Here is a 14,644-nt window from a genome sequence, read left to right on the forward strand (position 1 = left end):
GCGCACGTGCGCAAATTGTTTAATACGATTTCTTGCCTATATACAGGATGAACGGAGCGTCCCGTGCGCAGCTCGCGCCCACATGTGCTTTCATAGCGACACAGCGTGCACAGCACTGCTGCCTGTTTACATACAGTACAATTGCGAGTTTGTATTACGTTGTTTTAAATACGTTTATGAGCGCATAAAAGCATGGATTATTTAATTAGATTTCTTTTATCTGCATTTTTCTGTTCTCTTTCTGTAGCGCGAGTCAATTCAATTCAATTCAATTCAATTCAATTTTATTTATATAGCGCTTTTCACAATGTGCATTGTTCCAAAGCAGCTTTACAGGAGCAAATAAGAAAAACACAGAAAGGTAAAACACAGCACAGTGCATGGTGTTTATAGACCAAGCAAGATCATTATAATAAATAATATCTAATAAATAGAATAAATAAATAAATGCAGTCTCCCGGTGAGCAAGCCAACACTGCACTGCTCTGCTGTGGCGAGGAACCCAAACTCCAATGCTGAATAATGGAGAAAAAAAAACCTCGGGAGAAACCAGGCTCAGCCGGGAGGGCCAGATCTCCTCTGACGTGTCATAGCTGCACTCAGTGACCCCGACCAAAGCCACCGAGCAACGTCCACGAAGAACAGGGAGAGCCCACGAGCCGCGACCCAGGAAGCCCCACCCGCCGAAACCGTGCAGGTCCAACCCGGTCTCATTCCGCGATCAACAACAGACAACAGAGGAACAACCAGGGAAAAGTAGTAATGGCATAATTAACTTTATTCCTCTGTTGTCCGACATCGACCACAAAACAAGACCAACCAGACCAGATCCACACAGTCCCAACAAATGAAACGCCCCGAACCACAACCAACAAGCCCCCCCACTCCCCACAACACCCACCCAGCTACCTCCAATCAAAGTCACTGAGTGCAGCCATAACTTCAAACTGCTGTCGTGTGATGTAAGTTTAGCATTAAATACCAAGTATTGTAAATTTAGCATTTATGTGACAGGTAGTCCGTCTTTGCTCTCGGCTGGGGATGGAATTGTCTGAGCTGGGCCGGCCAGATGGTCGCCTTTTTCTTGGGTGGTGATGGAATTGCCTTGGATGGAGCTGGATGGTCAGTCAGTCCGCAGGCTCTCGCAGGAGGATGGCACGGGATTTTCAGATGTAGCTGGCGTAATCTCTAGTTGTGGATGGGCATATGACGTTCATCTGGGTCTGGCGGAATCTCTCCCTACCTCGGGATGGGCATCCCGAGGCGAGGGCAGAAACAGAAAGAGAATAATTAGCGTAGCTGCTGTTCATTAGCTATGTATTAGTGAATGCTTGGCTGAAAAGATGTGTCTTTAATCTAGATTTAAATTGGGAGAGTGTGTCTGACCCTCGAATAGTATCGGGGAGGCTATTCCAGAGTTTAGGTGCTACGTATGAGAAAGCTCTACCCCCTTTGGTGGATTTAGTTATTCTAGGTGTTATCAAAAGTCTGGAGTTTTGAGATCTTAGAGAGCGTGATGGGTTGTAGTGTGGTAGAAGCTCTGTTATGTAGGTAGGGGCTAAACCATTTAAGGCTTTATAAGTAATTAAAAGAACTTTAAAGTCAATACGATACTTAATGGGTAACCAGTGAAGGGTTGATAACATTGGGGTTATGTGATCGTATTTTCTGGACCTGGTTAGAACTCTGGCAGCTGCTTCTGAACTAACTGTAGTTTGTTTATTGATGTGCAGGACAACCACTAAGCAGTGCATTACAGTATCAAGTCTTGAGGTCACAAATGCATGAATAGCTTCTCTGCATCAGCCACACATAAAATATTTCGCAATTTGGCAACATTTCTAAGGTGGAAGAAGGCTGTTTTTGTGACATTTGAGATGTGATTTTTAAATGACAGGTTGCTGTCTAATATAACGCCAAGGTCTTTAACTGTATTTGTTGGAGTAACAGTGCAGCCTTCAATTTGCAGGTCATAATCCGAAATATTCTGCTCACGTGTCTTTGGTCCGATAAGTAATATTTCTGTTTTATTAGAATTTAAAAGAAGGAAATTACAAGTCATCCAATGCTTTATATCGTCGATGCACTCTGCCAATTTGGATAGTTGGAAGGAATCATCTGGTCTTGATGAGATATATAGCTGAGTATCATCTGCATAACAGTGGAAGCTAATTCCATGTTTTCTAATAATGTTTCCAAGGGGCAGCATGTATATGGAGAATAGCAAGGGTCCTAAAACCGATCCCTGAGGTAATCCATAATTTACTTGCGTTAGATTTGATGATTCCCCATTTAAATGGACAAATTGATGTCTGTCTGATAAGTAAGATCTGAACCATTGTAGTGCCTGTCCCTGAATACCGGTATAATTGTGTAAGCGATCTAGAAGTATTTTATGGTCTACAGTATCGAACGCAGCACTAAGGTCGAGCAGGACTAGGAGTGAGATGTTACCTTTATCTGATGCTATAAGCAGGTCGTTTGTAATTTTAACGAGGCAGTTTCAGTACTATGATGCGGTCTAAAGCCTGACTGGAATTTTTCGTGTATGTCATTATTTTGTAAGAAAGAGCACAACTGAGTGGACACTACTTTTTCTAGTATTTTAGACAGGTAAGGGAGATTTGAAATCGGTCTATAGTTTCCTAGTTCATTGGGGTCTAAGTTTGGTTTCTTGATAAGAGGCTTAATGACGGCCAGTTTAAAGGTCCTGGGACATGGCCTAGATTAATTGACGAGTTGATAATGTTATAAATGGGCTCAATTGCAACGGGTAATAACTCTTTTAATAATTTAGTTGGTATGGGGTCTAATAAGCAAGTTGTAGGTTTAGATGTTGCAATAAGTTTAATTAAATCTTCCTGTTTTATAGGTGAAAAACACTGTAGCCTTTCTTTTGGGGCGATGGTTGGTACTAATTTATAGGACAGACTTGGAGGTTGAGTTTTTACTATTTTGTCTCGTATGTTTTCGATTTTCTCTGTAAAAAAATTCATGAAATCATTGCTACCAAGGTGCGGCGGAATACCCAGGTCAGGTGAAGTCTGTTTATTTGTTAGTTTAGCAACTGTACTAAATAAAAACCTTGGATTGTTTTTGTTAGTTTCTATGAGGTTACGAGGTGCTCAGCCTTTGCTGCTTTTAGTGCCTTTTTATAACAGTTTGCACTCTCTTTCCACGCAATTTTAAAGACCTCTAATTGGGTTTGTTTCCATTTGCGCTCCAGTTTACGTGTTTCTCTTTTAAGGGCGCGAGTGGTGCTATTGTACCATGGTGCTGCGTTTTTCTCATTAATCTTTTTTGACTTCATAGGTGCGACAGCTTCTAATGTATTAGAGAAAATAGTGCCCAATTTGCTGGTCATGTCATCGAGCGATTCTATATTTATTGGTATGGTTATTAAAGGAGTCAGATCTGGCAAGCTCTTTGGAAACTATCTTTAGTAGTGAGGTAATTGTTCTACCCTGTCGATAACGAGTTAAACGGCTGATTTCTGCAGTGCGCAGTGTACATGTTATAAGATAGTGATCAGTGACATCGTCGCTTTGAGGTATAATATCTATATTGGTTAGATCGGCTCCGTGAGATATAATCAAGTCTAGTGTATGATTAAATCGATGAGTGGGTCCATTGATGTGTTGTGTTACTCCAAAAGAGTGTAATAGCTCTGTAAACGCCACTGCTAATGCATCGTTAGCACTATCTACGTGGATATTAAAGTCTCCGACAATTAGTACTTTATCAACGTTAACCAATAGGTCCGATAGGAAGTCCGCAAACTCTTTCAGAAAATCAGTGTAGGGACCAGGGGGTCTATACACTGTAGCCAACGTACAAGAAAGCAATGTTTTTTACTGTCAATTGGAACAATTATGTTCAACGCAAGCACTTCAAATGATTTAAATTTATGCTCCGTTCTCTGAGTTACAGTAAGAAAGTCTCTAAAGATTGTTGCGACACCGCCACCTCGACCAACCGGACGTGGCTCATGCATATAACAGTAGCTTGGTGGTGTACACTCATTTAGACCTAATAATCATTTGGTTTAAGCCAGGTTTCGGTAAGGCAAAGTATATCAAAACTGTTGTCTGTGATCATTTCATTTACAATAACTGCTTTTGAATTTAGTGATCTAATATTTAGTAGGCCGAACTTTTATGATGAGTCATAGACAGATTCAGTGTATGTTGCTGTGAGAAGAGAAGGTTTACACAGTTCAAGAGAGAGTGATTGACAGCGTGATGCGATCGATCGTTTCAAACCAACAATAGAATATATACAGTTTTAGGTATGACATGATGTGTTTATTGAGCTTTAGTTCATTTAACTTCTCTTTACTACAACCTTTTGAAGTTGAATCTCACTATTATATTTTATATTTACAAAAATACTGTAGGTATATTTTAGGAGCTGTTTGATTTGGGGTAAGTTTTACTTTTTGATAATAGTTGTTTTTCTGAGGGTCTAGACTACATGCAGCTACTATCACTTGACGCAAAAAACAGCGGTGGATGGCGTTATGGATATATCGTCATTTTTATCGTTATCGCAAGAAATACCAGGAATTATCGTGATAGAGTTTTAGGGCCATATCGCCCATCCCTAGTTCTCAGCCTCCATCTGTTTTGCCGAAAGTGCTGTATCAGTGTTGGCTGTGATTTTGGTGGTTCAGCAGAGCAGATTCGGGTCTCTGGGGTGTATACGGTTACAGTGAGTTGATCTGCCCTCCGCTCACCTCCCCAGATACGACATTTTCAACATCCCCATCTCTCCTCTCCTGCTTCAGAACGACATAGTGTTCCTGTAGCTCAACTGATCGAGTATTGCATAAATAACGCAAAGACCTATTTCAGAGGGTATGCAGATACTGATAAAGTTTAAGCCTTGGCTTGTATGCAGTGTCACTCGCTTTGGTGAAAAGCGTCAAATGTGTAAATGTAATTAGACCAAATCAAACTTTATCTGAGCTGCTATTGGTTGTTAGGGATGATACATCCACGGTTGCAGTCCAGATGCACTGCAAATAAAATGTCAGAGTCTAAATGACAGACAAACACTATGGGGCTGTTTACATGACACCGTGTTTAATTAAAAACTGAAAACGTTTTACTGTTCATTCAAACAGCGCTTTGAAGGACTGACAACAAAAAAATTTGAAAACTTTTTTCACTGTACAAGTGTTCGGAAATGAGGCTTTTTGACAATTATCGTCTCTGTGTAAACTACAAAAACGTAAATTTGTAAAAACAAAGTGACATCATCGAGGATGCATAATACAGTTTTTTCAATTTTGCAGATCCATATTAACGTGGAACGTTTTGACAATGTCTGAAAAACATTTCAAAGACGCACTTGTTTGTTTTTATTACATCGTTCTTCTGTAAACATACCCTATCCAACCAAAAGCATGAAGACCAACATATTTAATGGAGTAGGGCCCTTTTTCCTATGGAAAGCCTCGCCAAGAAAGAACTTGCTGATTTAGCAGCAAAGAGAGTAACAAAGGTTTTTTCCGTTCCTCTGTAAAGCAGGTGGCTAGAGTTATTTCATTTAAATGTAATACTTTAAGGCAATTTTCAAAATAACCGTGGATTGCAACCTCACCAGTCACTGTTCCCTGTCAGATCATGTTGACTCTTAGCTAAAGTGACTTAATTGTATAAACAGTTAAGTAATTAAACTCCAGAGTCATTAACCAGCCGGCTAACAAACACTAACATGCTATGGCATCTGGACTAGAAAGGGTGGCAGAGTTCATACTGTCTGCTTAAGAGAGGTAGTGATTGGTCATTCCACAGCCAGATAAAGACAAACAAACCAACTCAAGACCACGGTGCTCAATAAGTACAATGGGTGCTGTCACTGACCCAAACGTAAAAGACTGAAAGCCCTTCAGAATGAGACCGACTGATAATATTCAAAAGACACAGGAGGGGCTACAAATCAAAGCCCGAGCCAAATTCAAATGAGCACAACAAGCCAACTCCAACGCAAAATTTACAAACGCATTTAATCATGCAAATTAAAGTCAATACCGCAAGGGTTGTTTTATTCCCAGATTCATTTGCTGGACTTCCTACAGGAGCACGAACAAGCAGTTTGATGGACAAGAGAGAAACTATAGAAGTTACACACAACCAAATGGTCCAAAATTCACAATTCATATGATAGACACAACGGACAAGTCAAAAAAGCGATGTTAAAATTAACGGTTGACATTGCTTCAAGTTGCAAACTGAATACTTTACAAATTCATGGGTCAAAAATAGCGTAGTACGACTCCGAAGCATACTAACAGGCTGACATGCAGCTCGTTCAACCTTTAAACACAAAGATCAAGCTGCACCACAAATGCAGATGGCCGCAAATATGGACCATAACCAAACACGGTTAGGATGAAACGGAAGGAAAGCTGGTCTCCGTTTGTGTGTTTCAGAACAACATGCTCCTTAATAAGAGAGCAAATGTTTTATTCATATGTGAACACATGCGGGGTAGATGACTCACACCCCATTCAATCACAACCATCGATGCAGGAAACGGGCGTACAGGCCCCATACACAAAAATTGCAAGCCGGCACATATTCAGCCTCTCCACAAAATCTATCACATCCTGCAAAAGCAACAAAAGAAGCGACAAATCTCTGCGGTGCAGTTAAGGCCGAAATGGACTGCAGGCGTTCACGCTAAAGCGCCAAACGTAACCGTTTCTGCACATCTTTGATGGTGAAGAGTCTAAATTTGTGATGAGCCGAGCTGCAGGAGGTAACAGTGCCCGTCTATCTCTCTCGTACAAAGCATCCGGATACGAGCGGGATAATTAGAGCCAATGCGGCACCCGGGAGATTTTGATGGATCATGTGAGCGGGGCTTGCCTCACACGCTGCTATATTTGACTTACTCCCCATACAGCCCGTCCTGAAGGAAGACCTGAAACAGCAGACATGCTCAGGCATGACACAGAGGAAAGATAAGAGACACAGACAGATAGATTCACAGGAGCCATCGCATAGATAATACAGACAATAAAAAGCTCAAGGAAAACAAAAAACTAAAGACCAAAGAAAATTTGTTTGTCTGCTATTACGTTGTTTGCTAGTTCGGTTTATTTTTATTAGGTGCGGAAATTTTGGATGCAAATTTTAAAAAAATAGAGTGAACGTAACTTGCAGTCCTTTGGTGTGGAAGATATAATAGTGATCTCCATAGTTATTTTTGGTTATAATTTTTGTTGTGTGAACAAACCTTTACTGCTTCTGTTGAAGTGAACAGAAATATGGAAATACAAATAGACAGTTGATATAGCAAAAAAATACTTTTTCTTTTGCAAAGAAAAAAAGTTAAATTTTTCTATTGAAATTTTTATAATTTGGCTAAATAAAATAAAAAAAGTAAACCATACACATAAATAAAAAAATGTCTGCAGAATTCAACTATTCAAATTGTCGTTTTTTGGAAACTTCAAGTACGGTTTGGTTGACATTAGAAACTGTGAATTACAGAAATATGATAAAACTTGATTAGATGTGTTCAAAAATAATAAAATAATAACAAATGATAATGACAAATCTAAAGGCATACAGTTTTCCACAATATACCAGGGATTTTCAAACTGGGGTCCAGGGACCCCCAGGGGGCCTCCAAAAGGTTACAAGAGTTCCCCAGAAAATTACAGGAAAAAATACAGCAAAATTTGTAAAAGTCTACTAAACATTTATTGTTTCATTTCTAAGTGTTTAACTGCTTTTGCATATAATGCATAGAATTTATATCTTTGCTACAGAAAGTTGCTACAGTACAAATACAATTGAATTGAAAATCTTCAGGGTTAAATACATCCAACAAGTGTAACCAACTATTTAAGTTAGATAACAATATGTTTTTGTAATATATGTCTTTATATCATCACATGTACTATTTATTCTAGTTTAAATGTTTCTATAAAAAGTTTGACACATAAAACATTATAGATGGAAGTATTTTATAAAGAGGGTTGCTCAAAAAGTTAATCTTATTTGGGGATCCTTGGCAAAGTTTGAAAACCCCTGCAGTATATATTATCATATAAAAAAATGGAGTTGTTAAAATGATCCCTGCTGTTTGTTGTTAGTGATTTAGGGCAGGACTGCAGTTACTGTGCTGATAAGCCAGGAAGTGTGTCAGTGACTAATGCACAGCTCATATCTTGGCTTACACAAACCAGGGTGCGGCTTTCAAGGTGTGCTTGAATCGAGCGCATGCATCATATCAGTAATGGAAGGGTGGAGCATCCTTTGCAGGCTAGCCCGTTTCCTTCTCTTCTGCCGAGGACAGAGTGTGTCTTACAGCTAAGAGGATTTGTGATGAGACTTGTAAAATAATTGAAAGTTTCTCTCTAAGCTCTCAGCCCTAAAGGACGAGCATTGGGACGGAGTTAACACATCTCAGGCTTCAGGAAACAGGAAGCTGACAGAACCAATCGCAGACGAGCACCAAACCAACAATAGAGCGCTGCGCTGACATACCTTTAAATTCACGTTTGTTTACCGAGATCACGATTTGAATAGCATTTGAAAAGAAACGCAAACAGAGCTAAACAAGAACCACAATGAACACTAGCCGAGCAGAAAATGTGAGGAAAAAGTTGAGTTTATAAAACAAGTAGGACTTCACAATGGCTCAGGAAAAACGCCACCACAGGAAGGAGCTTAGCATCCGGAGAAGTGCACAATAAAGCAATTACCGTCTGATCTCCAGCCTGTCATTGTATCTGATAAACACATGCATCTATGTCCCAATCAGGTCCTTGTGGCGGTCAAGCTGCTTGCACCTATTCAAAGCTGACAATAGCCCCTCACCCGCATTCATTCATCACTCCTGGGGTGAGCGTGCTATTAAAAGCCCTCCTAACACATCCACACAATGAAGTCTGTATACAAATGGCTTGTGTGGCAAAGGGTGCAGACGCCATCAGCCCTGCAAACAAACCACACACACACTCAATTCTGTTTTATCCGGGTAACCAAACACGGGGGTGACGAAAAAAGACAGAGACTTAGAGCTTTGACATGTACGTGTGTAATACAGTATGTCAGGCCTGCTCGAGCAAACTCCAACTGAAACATCAGAGATAGTTCACCTAAAAATAAAGGAAATTCTTTCATTATTTACTCACCTTCATGACTTTCTTACTTCTGCAGATCACAAAAGATGATATTTTGAAGAACGTTGATAACCAAACAACATTGACCCCCATCGACGTCCACTGCCACTGAGACATTTCTCAAAATATCTTCTTTTGTGTTCCACAGAAGATTCATATACAGGTTTTGAATGACATGAGGGTGAATAAATGATGCCATTTTTGGCCGAACTCTCTCTTTAAGTAAGTAAACAGAATACATTTTAATCTCATGACTTGAAAAGCTTCTTTTTTCAATGCCGACCTTGAAATGCATCATTAAAAGAGCCCGGAGTCACAACATGGGAGACAGAGCTGCTAGACTGAGTAACCAGAGCAAGGTGAGCCCTCCAGCACACTAGAATGAAATCACAACACTTTGTTTACCATCTCTGAGGCTCTCAGAAAAACACAAAGTCTTCCAGCTGCCCACAGAAACAAATTTACAGGCTCAGTTTTCTCTTATTAAAATGGCTGTTTGAGACTATATTCATAATTTTACAGTTATCAGAGTCTGAATTTGAGAAGGAATTGGGAGAACAATGAGATTGTGCTGGTATAGCAGTGTGAACAGAACAGAGTACACAGAACTTTGTGTTTACATGTGTTCAGAAAAATTCCATCACTTATATGCTGGTATACGCCAGAGCTTGTGCCGTAAAATTCGAGCAAGCCCAGTTTTGCATTAGCTGGCAGCATGCTGTATCAGCAAGATTTGTGTTTTGTGATGGGCAGTTTAATCCATTTACGCTTCAGAACAATTCGAATAAACTAAAAGTTCAAGAGAAATTATCACTTTATGTCTGATTAACATTTCTTTAATATTCACCTTTAACAAGAAAAAAATACCAGTTAAAATACTAGTTATTGCGCCAGCTGCTTAAAAAATTAAAAATGTATTCATTATTTATTCACCCTCATGTGATTCAAAACATGTTTATGACTCTTTCTTCTGTGGAAGACAAAAGAAGACATTTTGAGAAATGTCTCAGTGGTTTCGTGTTCATACAATGAAGTCAATGGGCGTCTATGGTGTTTGGTTACCAACGTTCTACGAAATATCTTTTGTGTTCTGCAGAGGAAAAAAGTCGTAAAGGTTTGAAATGACATAAGAATGAATAAATGAAGGGTGAACTATCCCTTTAACGTTCAGGTTTAATAGCATTTTTGTACTCCGATGGGTCGCCACTTGACGTCCAATATAAAACGTGTGTCCTGAAGCACAACCAGCTTGAAAACAGTCACGTAAAGACCACCTATAGACGGTTTCATCAGTCGCACGCACCTGGCTTAAAGTTAACTTCCGGTCTGTGTTTGATGATCGGTTTGGCTAGTGGCTAATAATATAACTATTCATATTTTATTTGATTTATATTCATATCAATTTCTAATTATATTTTATTTTATAATAATTGTATTAAATAAACAATCAGTTGATTTTTATTGTACATTGATTTTATTAAATAAACAATTTGAATGGGTCGTGTAACTTTGACGCATTTAAAGTGATACTTCACCTAAAAATGAAAATTCTGTCATCGTTTACTCACCTTCGAGTTGTTCCAGTAGGGATGCACCGATACCAGTATCGGTATCGGCCGATACCAAGCTCATGTACTCGTACTGGTAATGACACACCGATACCAAAGACCAATACCTCACGTGACATACATAGAGCCCTATGATTTCCGCAATGCGGAAAACGCGGACGGAATCGAGGAATCCAGGCATTTCCTAACAAGAAATTAGCGCTGAACAGCTAACAGCTAACGTAACAGTTAACGAAATATTCAGATACTGTTTAAATATGTATTCTGCTTGTTTTGCGTTACCGTATGTGAAAGAGTGGTGCGGTTGCGTGTACTGAAAGCATTGTGCTTGTGGAGCTTTTAGCGCCAGCGTTTCACTGCACGAGGACACGAACACATAAACAAACACCATTTGCGGCGATCCGTCAAAATAAAAGTCCGGTTGACTTGAACAAGTTATAATACACTCACATTTTACCACACCACCCCCCTTAAATTTTAAAAGAGTATATTGTTTACTACAGCAAACTGAAGTAAATGTGCTAGTAAAATTGTGCTACTTATCATAAAAAATAGAACTTGATTAAAAAAAATAGTACTTAAATTTAAGTAGACCTAAAAACAAAAGAAAAAAGAAAATGTACCAGTAATATACTGGTTTATTAACATTATTGTACATTATACAGGCATCGGTTATAGGTATCGGTATCGATGAGAACCAGAAAAAAATATCGGTACTCGTACTCGGTCTTTAAAAAATGGTATCGGTGCATCCCTACAAATGTGTATACATTTCTTTGTTCTGATGAACACAGAGAAAGATATTTGGAAGAATGCTTATAACCAAACAGATCTCAACACCCATTGACTCCCATAGTAGGAAATTTTTCTTTATCATTTGTTTTGTTCTGTTGAACACAAAAGAAGACATTTTGAAGAATGTAGGACAGCGAACAGTTCTGGGGCACTTTTGACTACCACTGTTTTTTTCCTACCATTTTTGGGTGAAGTATACCTTTAAGTTTAGCCAAGTAACGGTTCTTCTACTGGTAACCAAAAACAATACTGGCTAGACATTCTTTTAATTGCGAGCTAATGTAATTTATTTGTTATTTATTTTGCTTGTTATCAGAAATAATCTCTACAGGGACTATATTGTTGCTTTGAAACCGTCTATTATAAAATGAAACGAGGACACTGGCACAGCCAAGGAAACAAAACGCTAAATCCAAGCTCACATCAGCAGCACCTCACAGAGAGCTCACGGCAGAGAACCAACACTCATCACACAGTCTGCTTTTAACACATTCTCTTCTCCAACTAAATTACACAACACCTGGCAAACGAAAGAGGTAATCATTTCCATCTCAGGTGAATAAAAAAACAGGGTGCTTTGAAATACGCAGGTTTCTTCTGCAGTTTACACTTCGATTACTCCGGGCTGCGCAGCACCCCTGCAGAACTTCCCCGGTCATCAGGTCTGAGGTCAAGGAGACTCACCAGCGCAGCATCACACTCCTCCTCAACCTACGCACCTCTCAGCCTGCACACGCTCCTAAAACAACATTTTACCATTGTAATCTTACACCCGAGAAGGTATCAGGTAAACGCAATCTGAGATACAAGTAGTCAAACGCTTAACAATGAGAAAAGCTGTAATAACAGAAATACAATAGGGTCAGAATATTGATCTGAACGTAAAAGGATTCTTTGACTTTCCCTTGTAATGCAAATCCAGAAGCATCGCCACACCTCCCGAGTAATCGTGACAGTGAGTCAGACGCATTTTCTTTCTCTCTAAATGCATCAATTAGCCAAGTACATCAAGCGATTATTTCATAATATATGTCAGCGCATTGATCTCATTATAAAGAATTATTTCATAATAATCTGAATCCTGCCTGCAGGCTGAGCTCAGCTGACATCTTACTGGGTGAACGTGCCATCAGAGAGAAGAGTTACATTCAAACTAATGTAAAAGCACAAGAAAAGTCTCCAGGAGTGCAGGTGAGGTACCTTAAAAAGACAGGTCCCTCCCTGTAGGACCATCAAGGGAAGATGTGTGAGCGTGCGAAAACTAACAGCTCATAAATGTACTCTCTAAATGAGTAGAATAAAGATTTATACCAACAAATAAGACAACTACGCAACCCTGGGTCGTATTTTATTATGTGCATTCACTCAACTATCTTTTATATCAAATATATTTTGTTATCAAATATTTCATGCCCTCGGTTTGAGATGTTCATCTTTTTTATAGCCTATCTATTGTTTTATTATTTTAACAAAGCAAATGTACTAACCAGCGTCTCAAGCCTCTAAAAAAGGATAATTCACCCAAAAATAAAAATTCTGTCATCATTTACTGTTTCAAACCTATATAAATGTCTTAGTTCTGTTAAACACAAAGAAAGACATTTGTAAGAACGTTAGCAATTTTCAGCTCTGTGACATCATACCACATACCATCCACTGTTGTTCTGTTGAACACAAAGTGAGACATTTTGAAGAATTTAGGAACACAAAAGTTCTGGGGCACCTTTGACTAACATTTAATTTTTCCTACCATGGCAGTCAATGATTTCACAGAATTGAAAATGGCTAACATTCTTCCAAATATCTTTCTCTGTACTCATCAGAACAAAGTAATTTATACAGGTATGAAATGACATGAGGGTGAGCAAACGATGACAGACTGTTCATTTTTGGGTGAACTATCACTTAAACAATTTCTGCAGAGTAATCAAGGAAAGGTGTGTAAGCTTTTCAAACGTGAGATTCCAGCTTTGATTCAGATCCCAACCTTAATAAAATAAAAAGAAATTTTCCAAAGAAATTCTGGGCCTCCTTTAAAGTTTAATGGGGTCAAAAAAAGAGGATTTGAAGCAGCTAGGTTTTGAGAAAGTGCTCTATCTTGAGAGGCACGCGTTCAAGGACTTCAAACAAAATCAATTGCAGTTTTCCCATTCAATAGCACATAAACGCCAGATATAAACACAAAAGACAAGAGGACAGCTAAACATTTAATCCTCACTGCTCAGCTTAAGACAATTATCCATTTACTCCATCAAGGTTTAATACTAAATACACATTGGCGATTACTCTAAGGTTCTAAATGATATGTTTTTATTATATCCCACCCAGCTGATATAGCAAATCACACATAAGGGACATGGACACTTTGTAGTTTCTGTTTAGCCTAATGGCTTTACAGATTTGTACTTATACATGTCATTATTATTAGTCTTGGATTTAACCATATACAATGAAGTAGGACAAATGTCAGTAGACAAATACCAGTGTACAAAGTATCAGAAAATCGGAGAATTACGCCACATGAGAGGTTGAGATAATGCGTACAGACCTCAATGTATCCGGCCAGGCTGGGCACTGCGATGGCCAGAATAAGCACAGACACGGCGGGGACTAAACCCATCTTCATCGGCTGATCTCTGATGACACACCGCTCAATTTATCCGCCTCTGGACTGTTAAAAGCTGCTATTAACCTGAAAAGAGCTCGGTAAATGATCCTCGAGTACTTGCTCTGTCTCTCGTGTTTTTCCCACTGTGAGATGATCCTGCACGCGCGTGAGGAATGTAGCGCGTATGTCTCCGCCTGCCGCAGGTTCAGCTCGAGCGCTAAAAAAAGGATCAAGCGCGCCACCGACAGTCCGAAGCGGGACCTACCGGAAATGAGGTCATCGTGCTGTCATACAAATAAGAACAATTTTAATTGCAAAAAAATACATTTTATTGCAACTATTAAAACACGTTTACTGCAACTAGTTGAGGCTCTGTTACGAAACTTATATATATAAACAATTAACAGTTTTCTTTTTACATTTAATGTATTGTCTTCATGTTTTTTGTCTTGTTTTTTTATGTATGAAATAGATATATATTTGTATATTTATATTTTGGTGGCAGATTCTTATACAAAAACACTGTAACAA

The 14,644-nt window shown here is 39.0% G+C and overlaps 1 protein-coding gene across 5 annotated transcripts in view; it reads right to left on the minus strand.

Moving 5' to 3' along the window:
* aplp2 (amyloid beta (A4) precursor-like protein 2) overlaps positions 1 to 14,327 on the minus strand; it is an 83,624-nt gene extending 69,297 nt beyond the window's left edge. For 3 of the 5 annotated variants that reach the window (XM_057348137.1, XM_057348135.1, XM_057348133.1), the window contains exon 1: positions 14,054 to 14,327. In XM_057348137.1, coding sequence (XP_057204120.1) covers positions 14,054 to 14,131 — 78 coding nt within the window. In that variant the 5' untranslated portion in view covers positions 14,132 to 14,327. The remainder of the gene's footprint in view (positions 1 to 14,053) is intronic. The other 2 variants (XM_057348136.1, XM_057348134.1) reach the window with 1 other exon arrangement.
* Positions 14,328 to 14,644: the final 317 nt, after the last annotated feature.

Source organism: Triplophysa rosa, linkage group LG12, assembly GCF_024868665.1.
Source record: "Triplophysa rosa linkage group LG12, Trosa_1v2, whole genome shotgun sequence".
NCBI lineage: Eukaryota > Metazoa > Chordata > Actinopteri > Cypriniformes > Nemacheilidae > Triplophysa > Triplophysa rosa.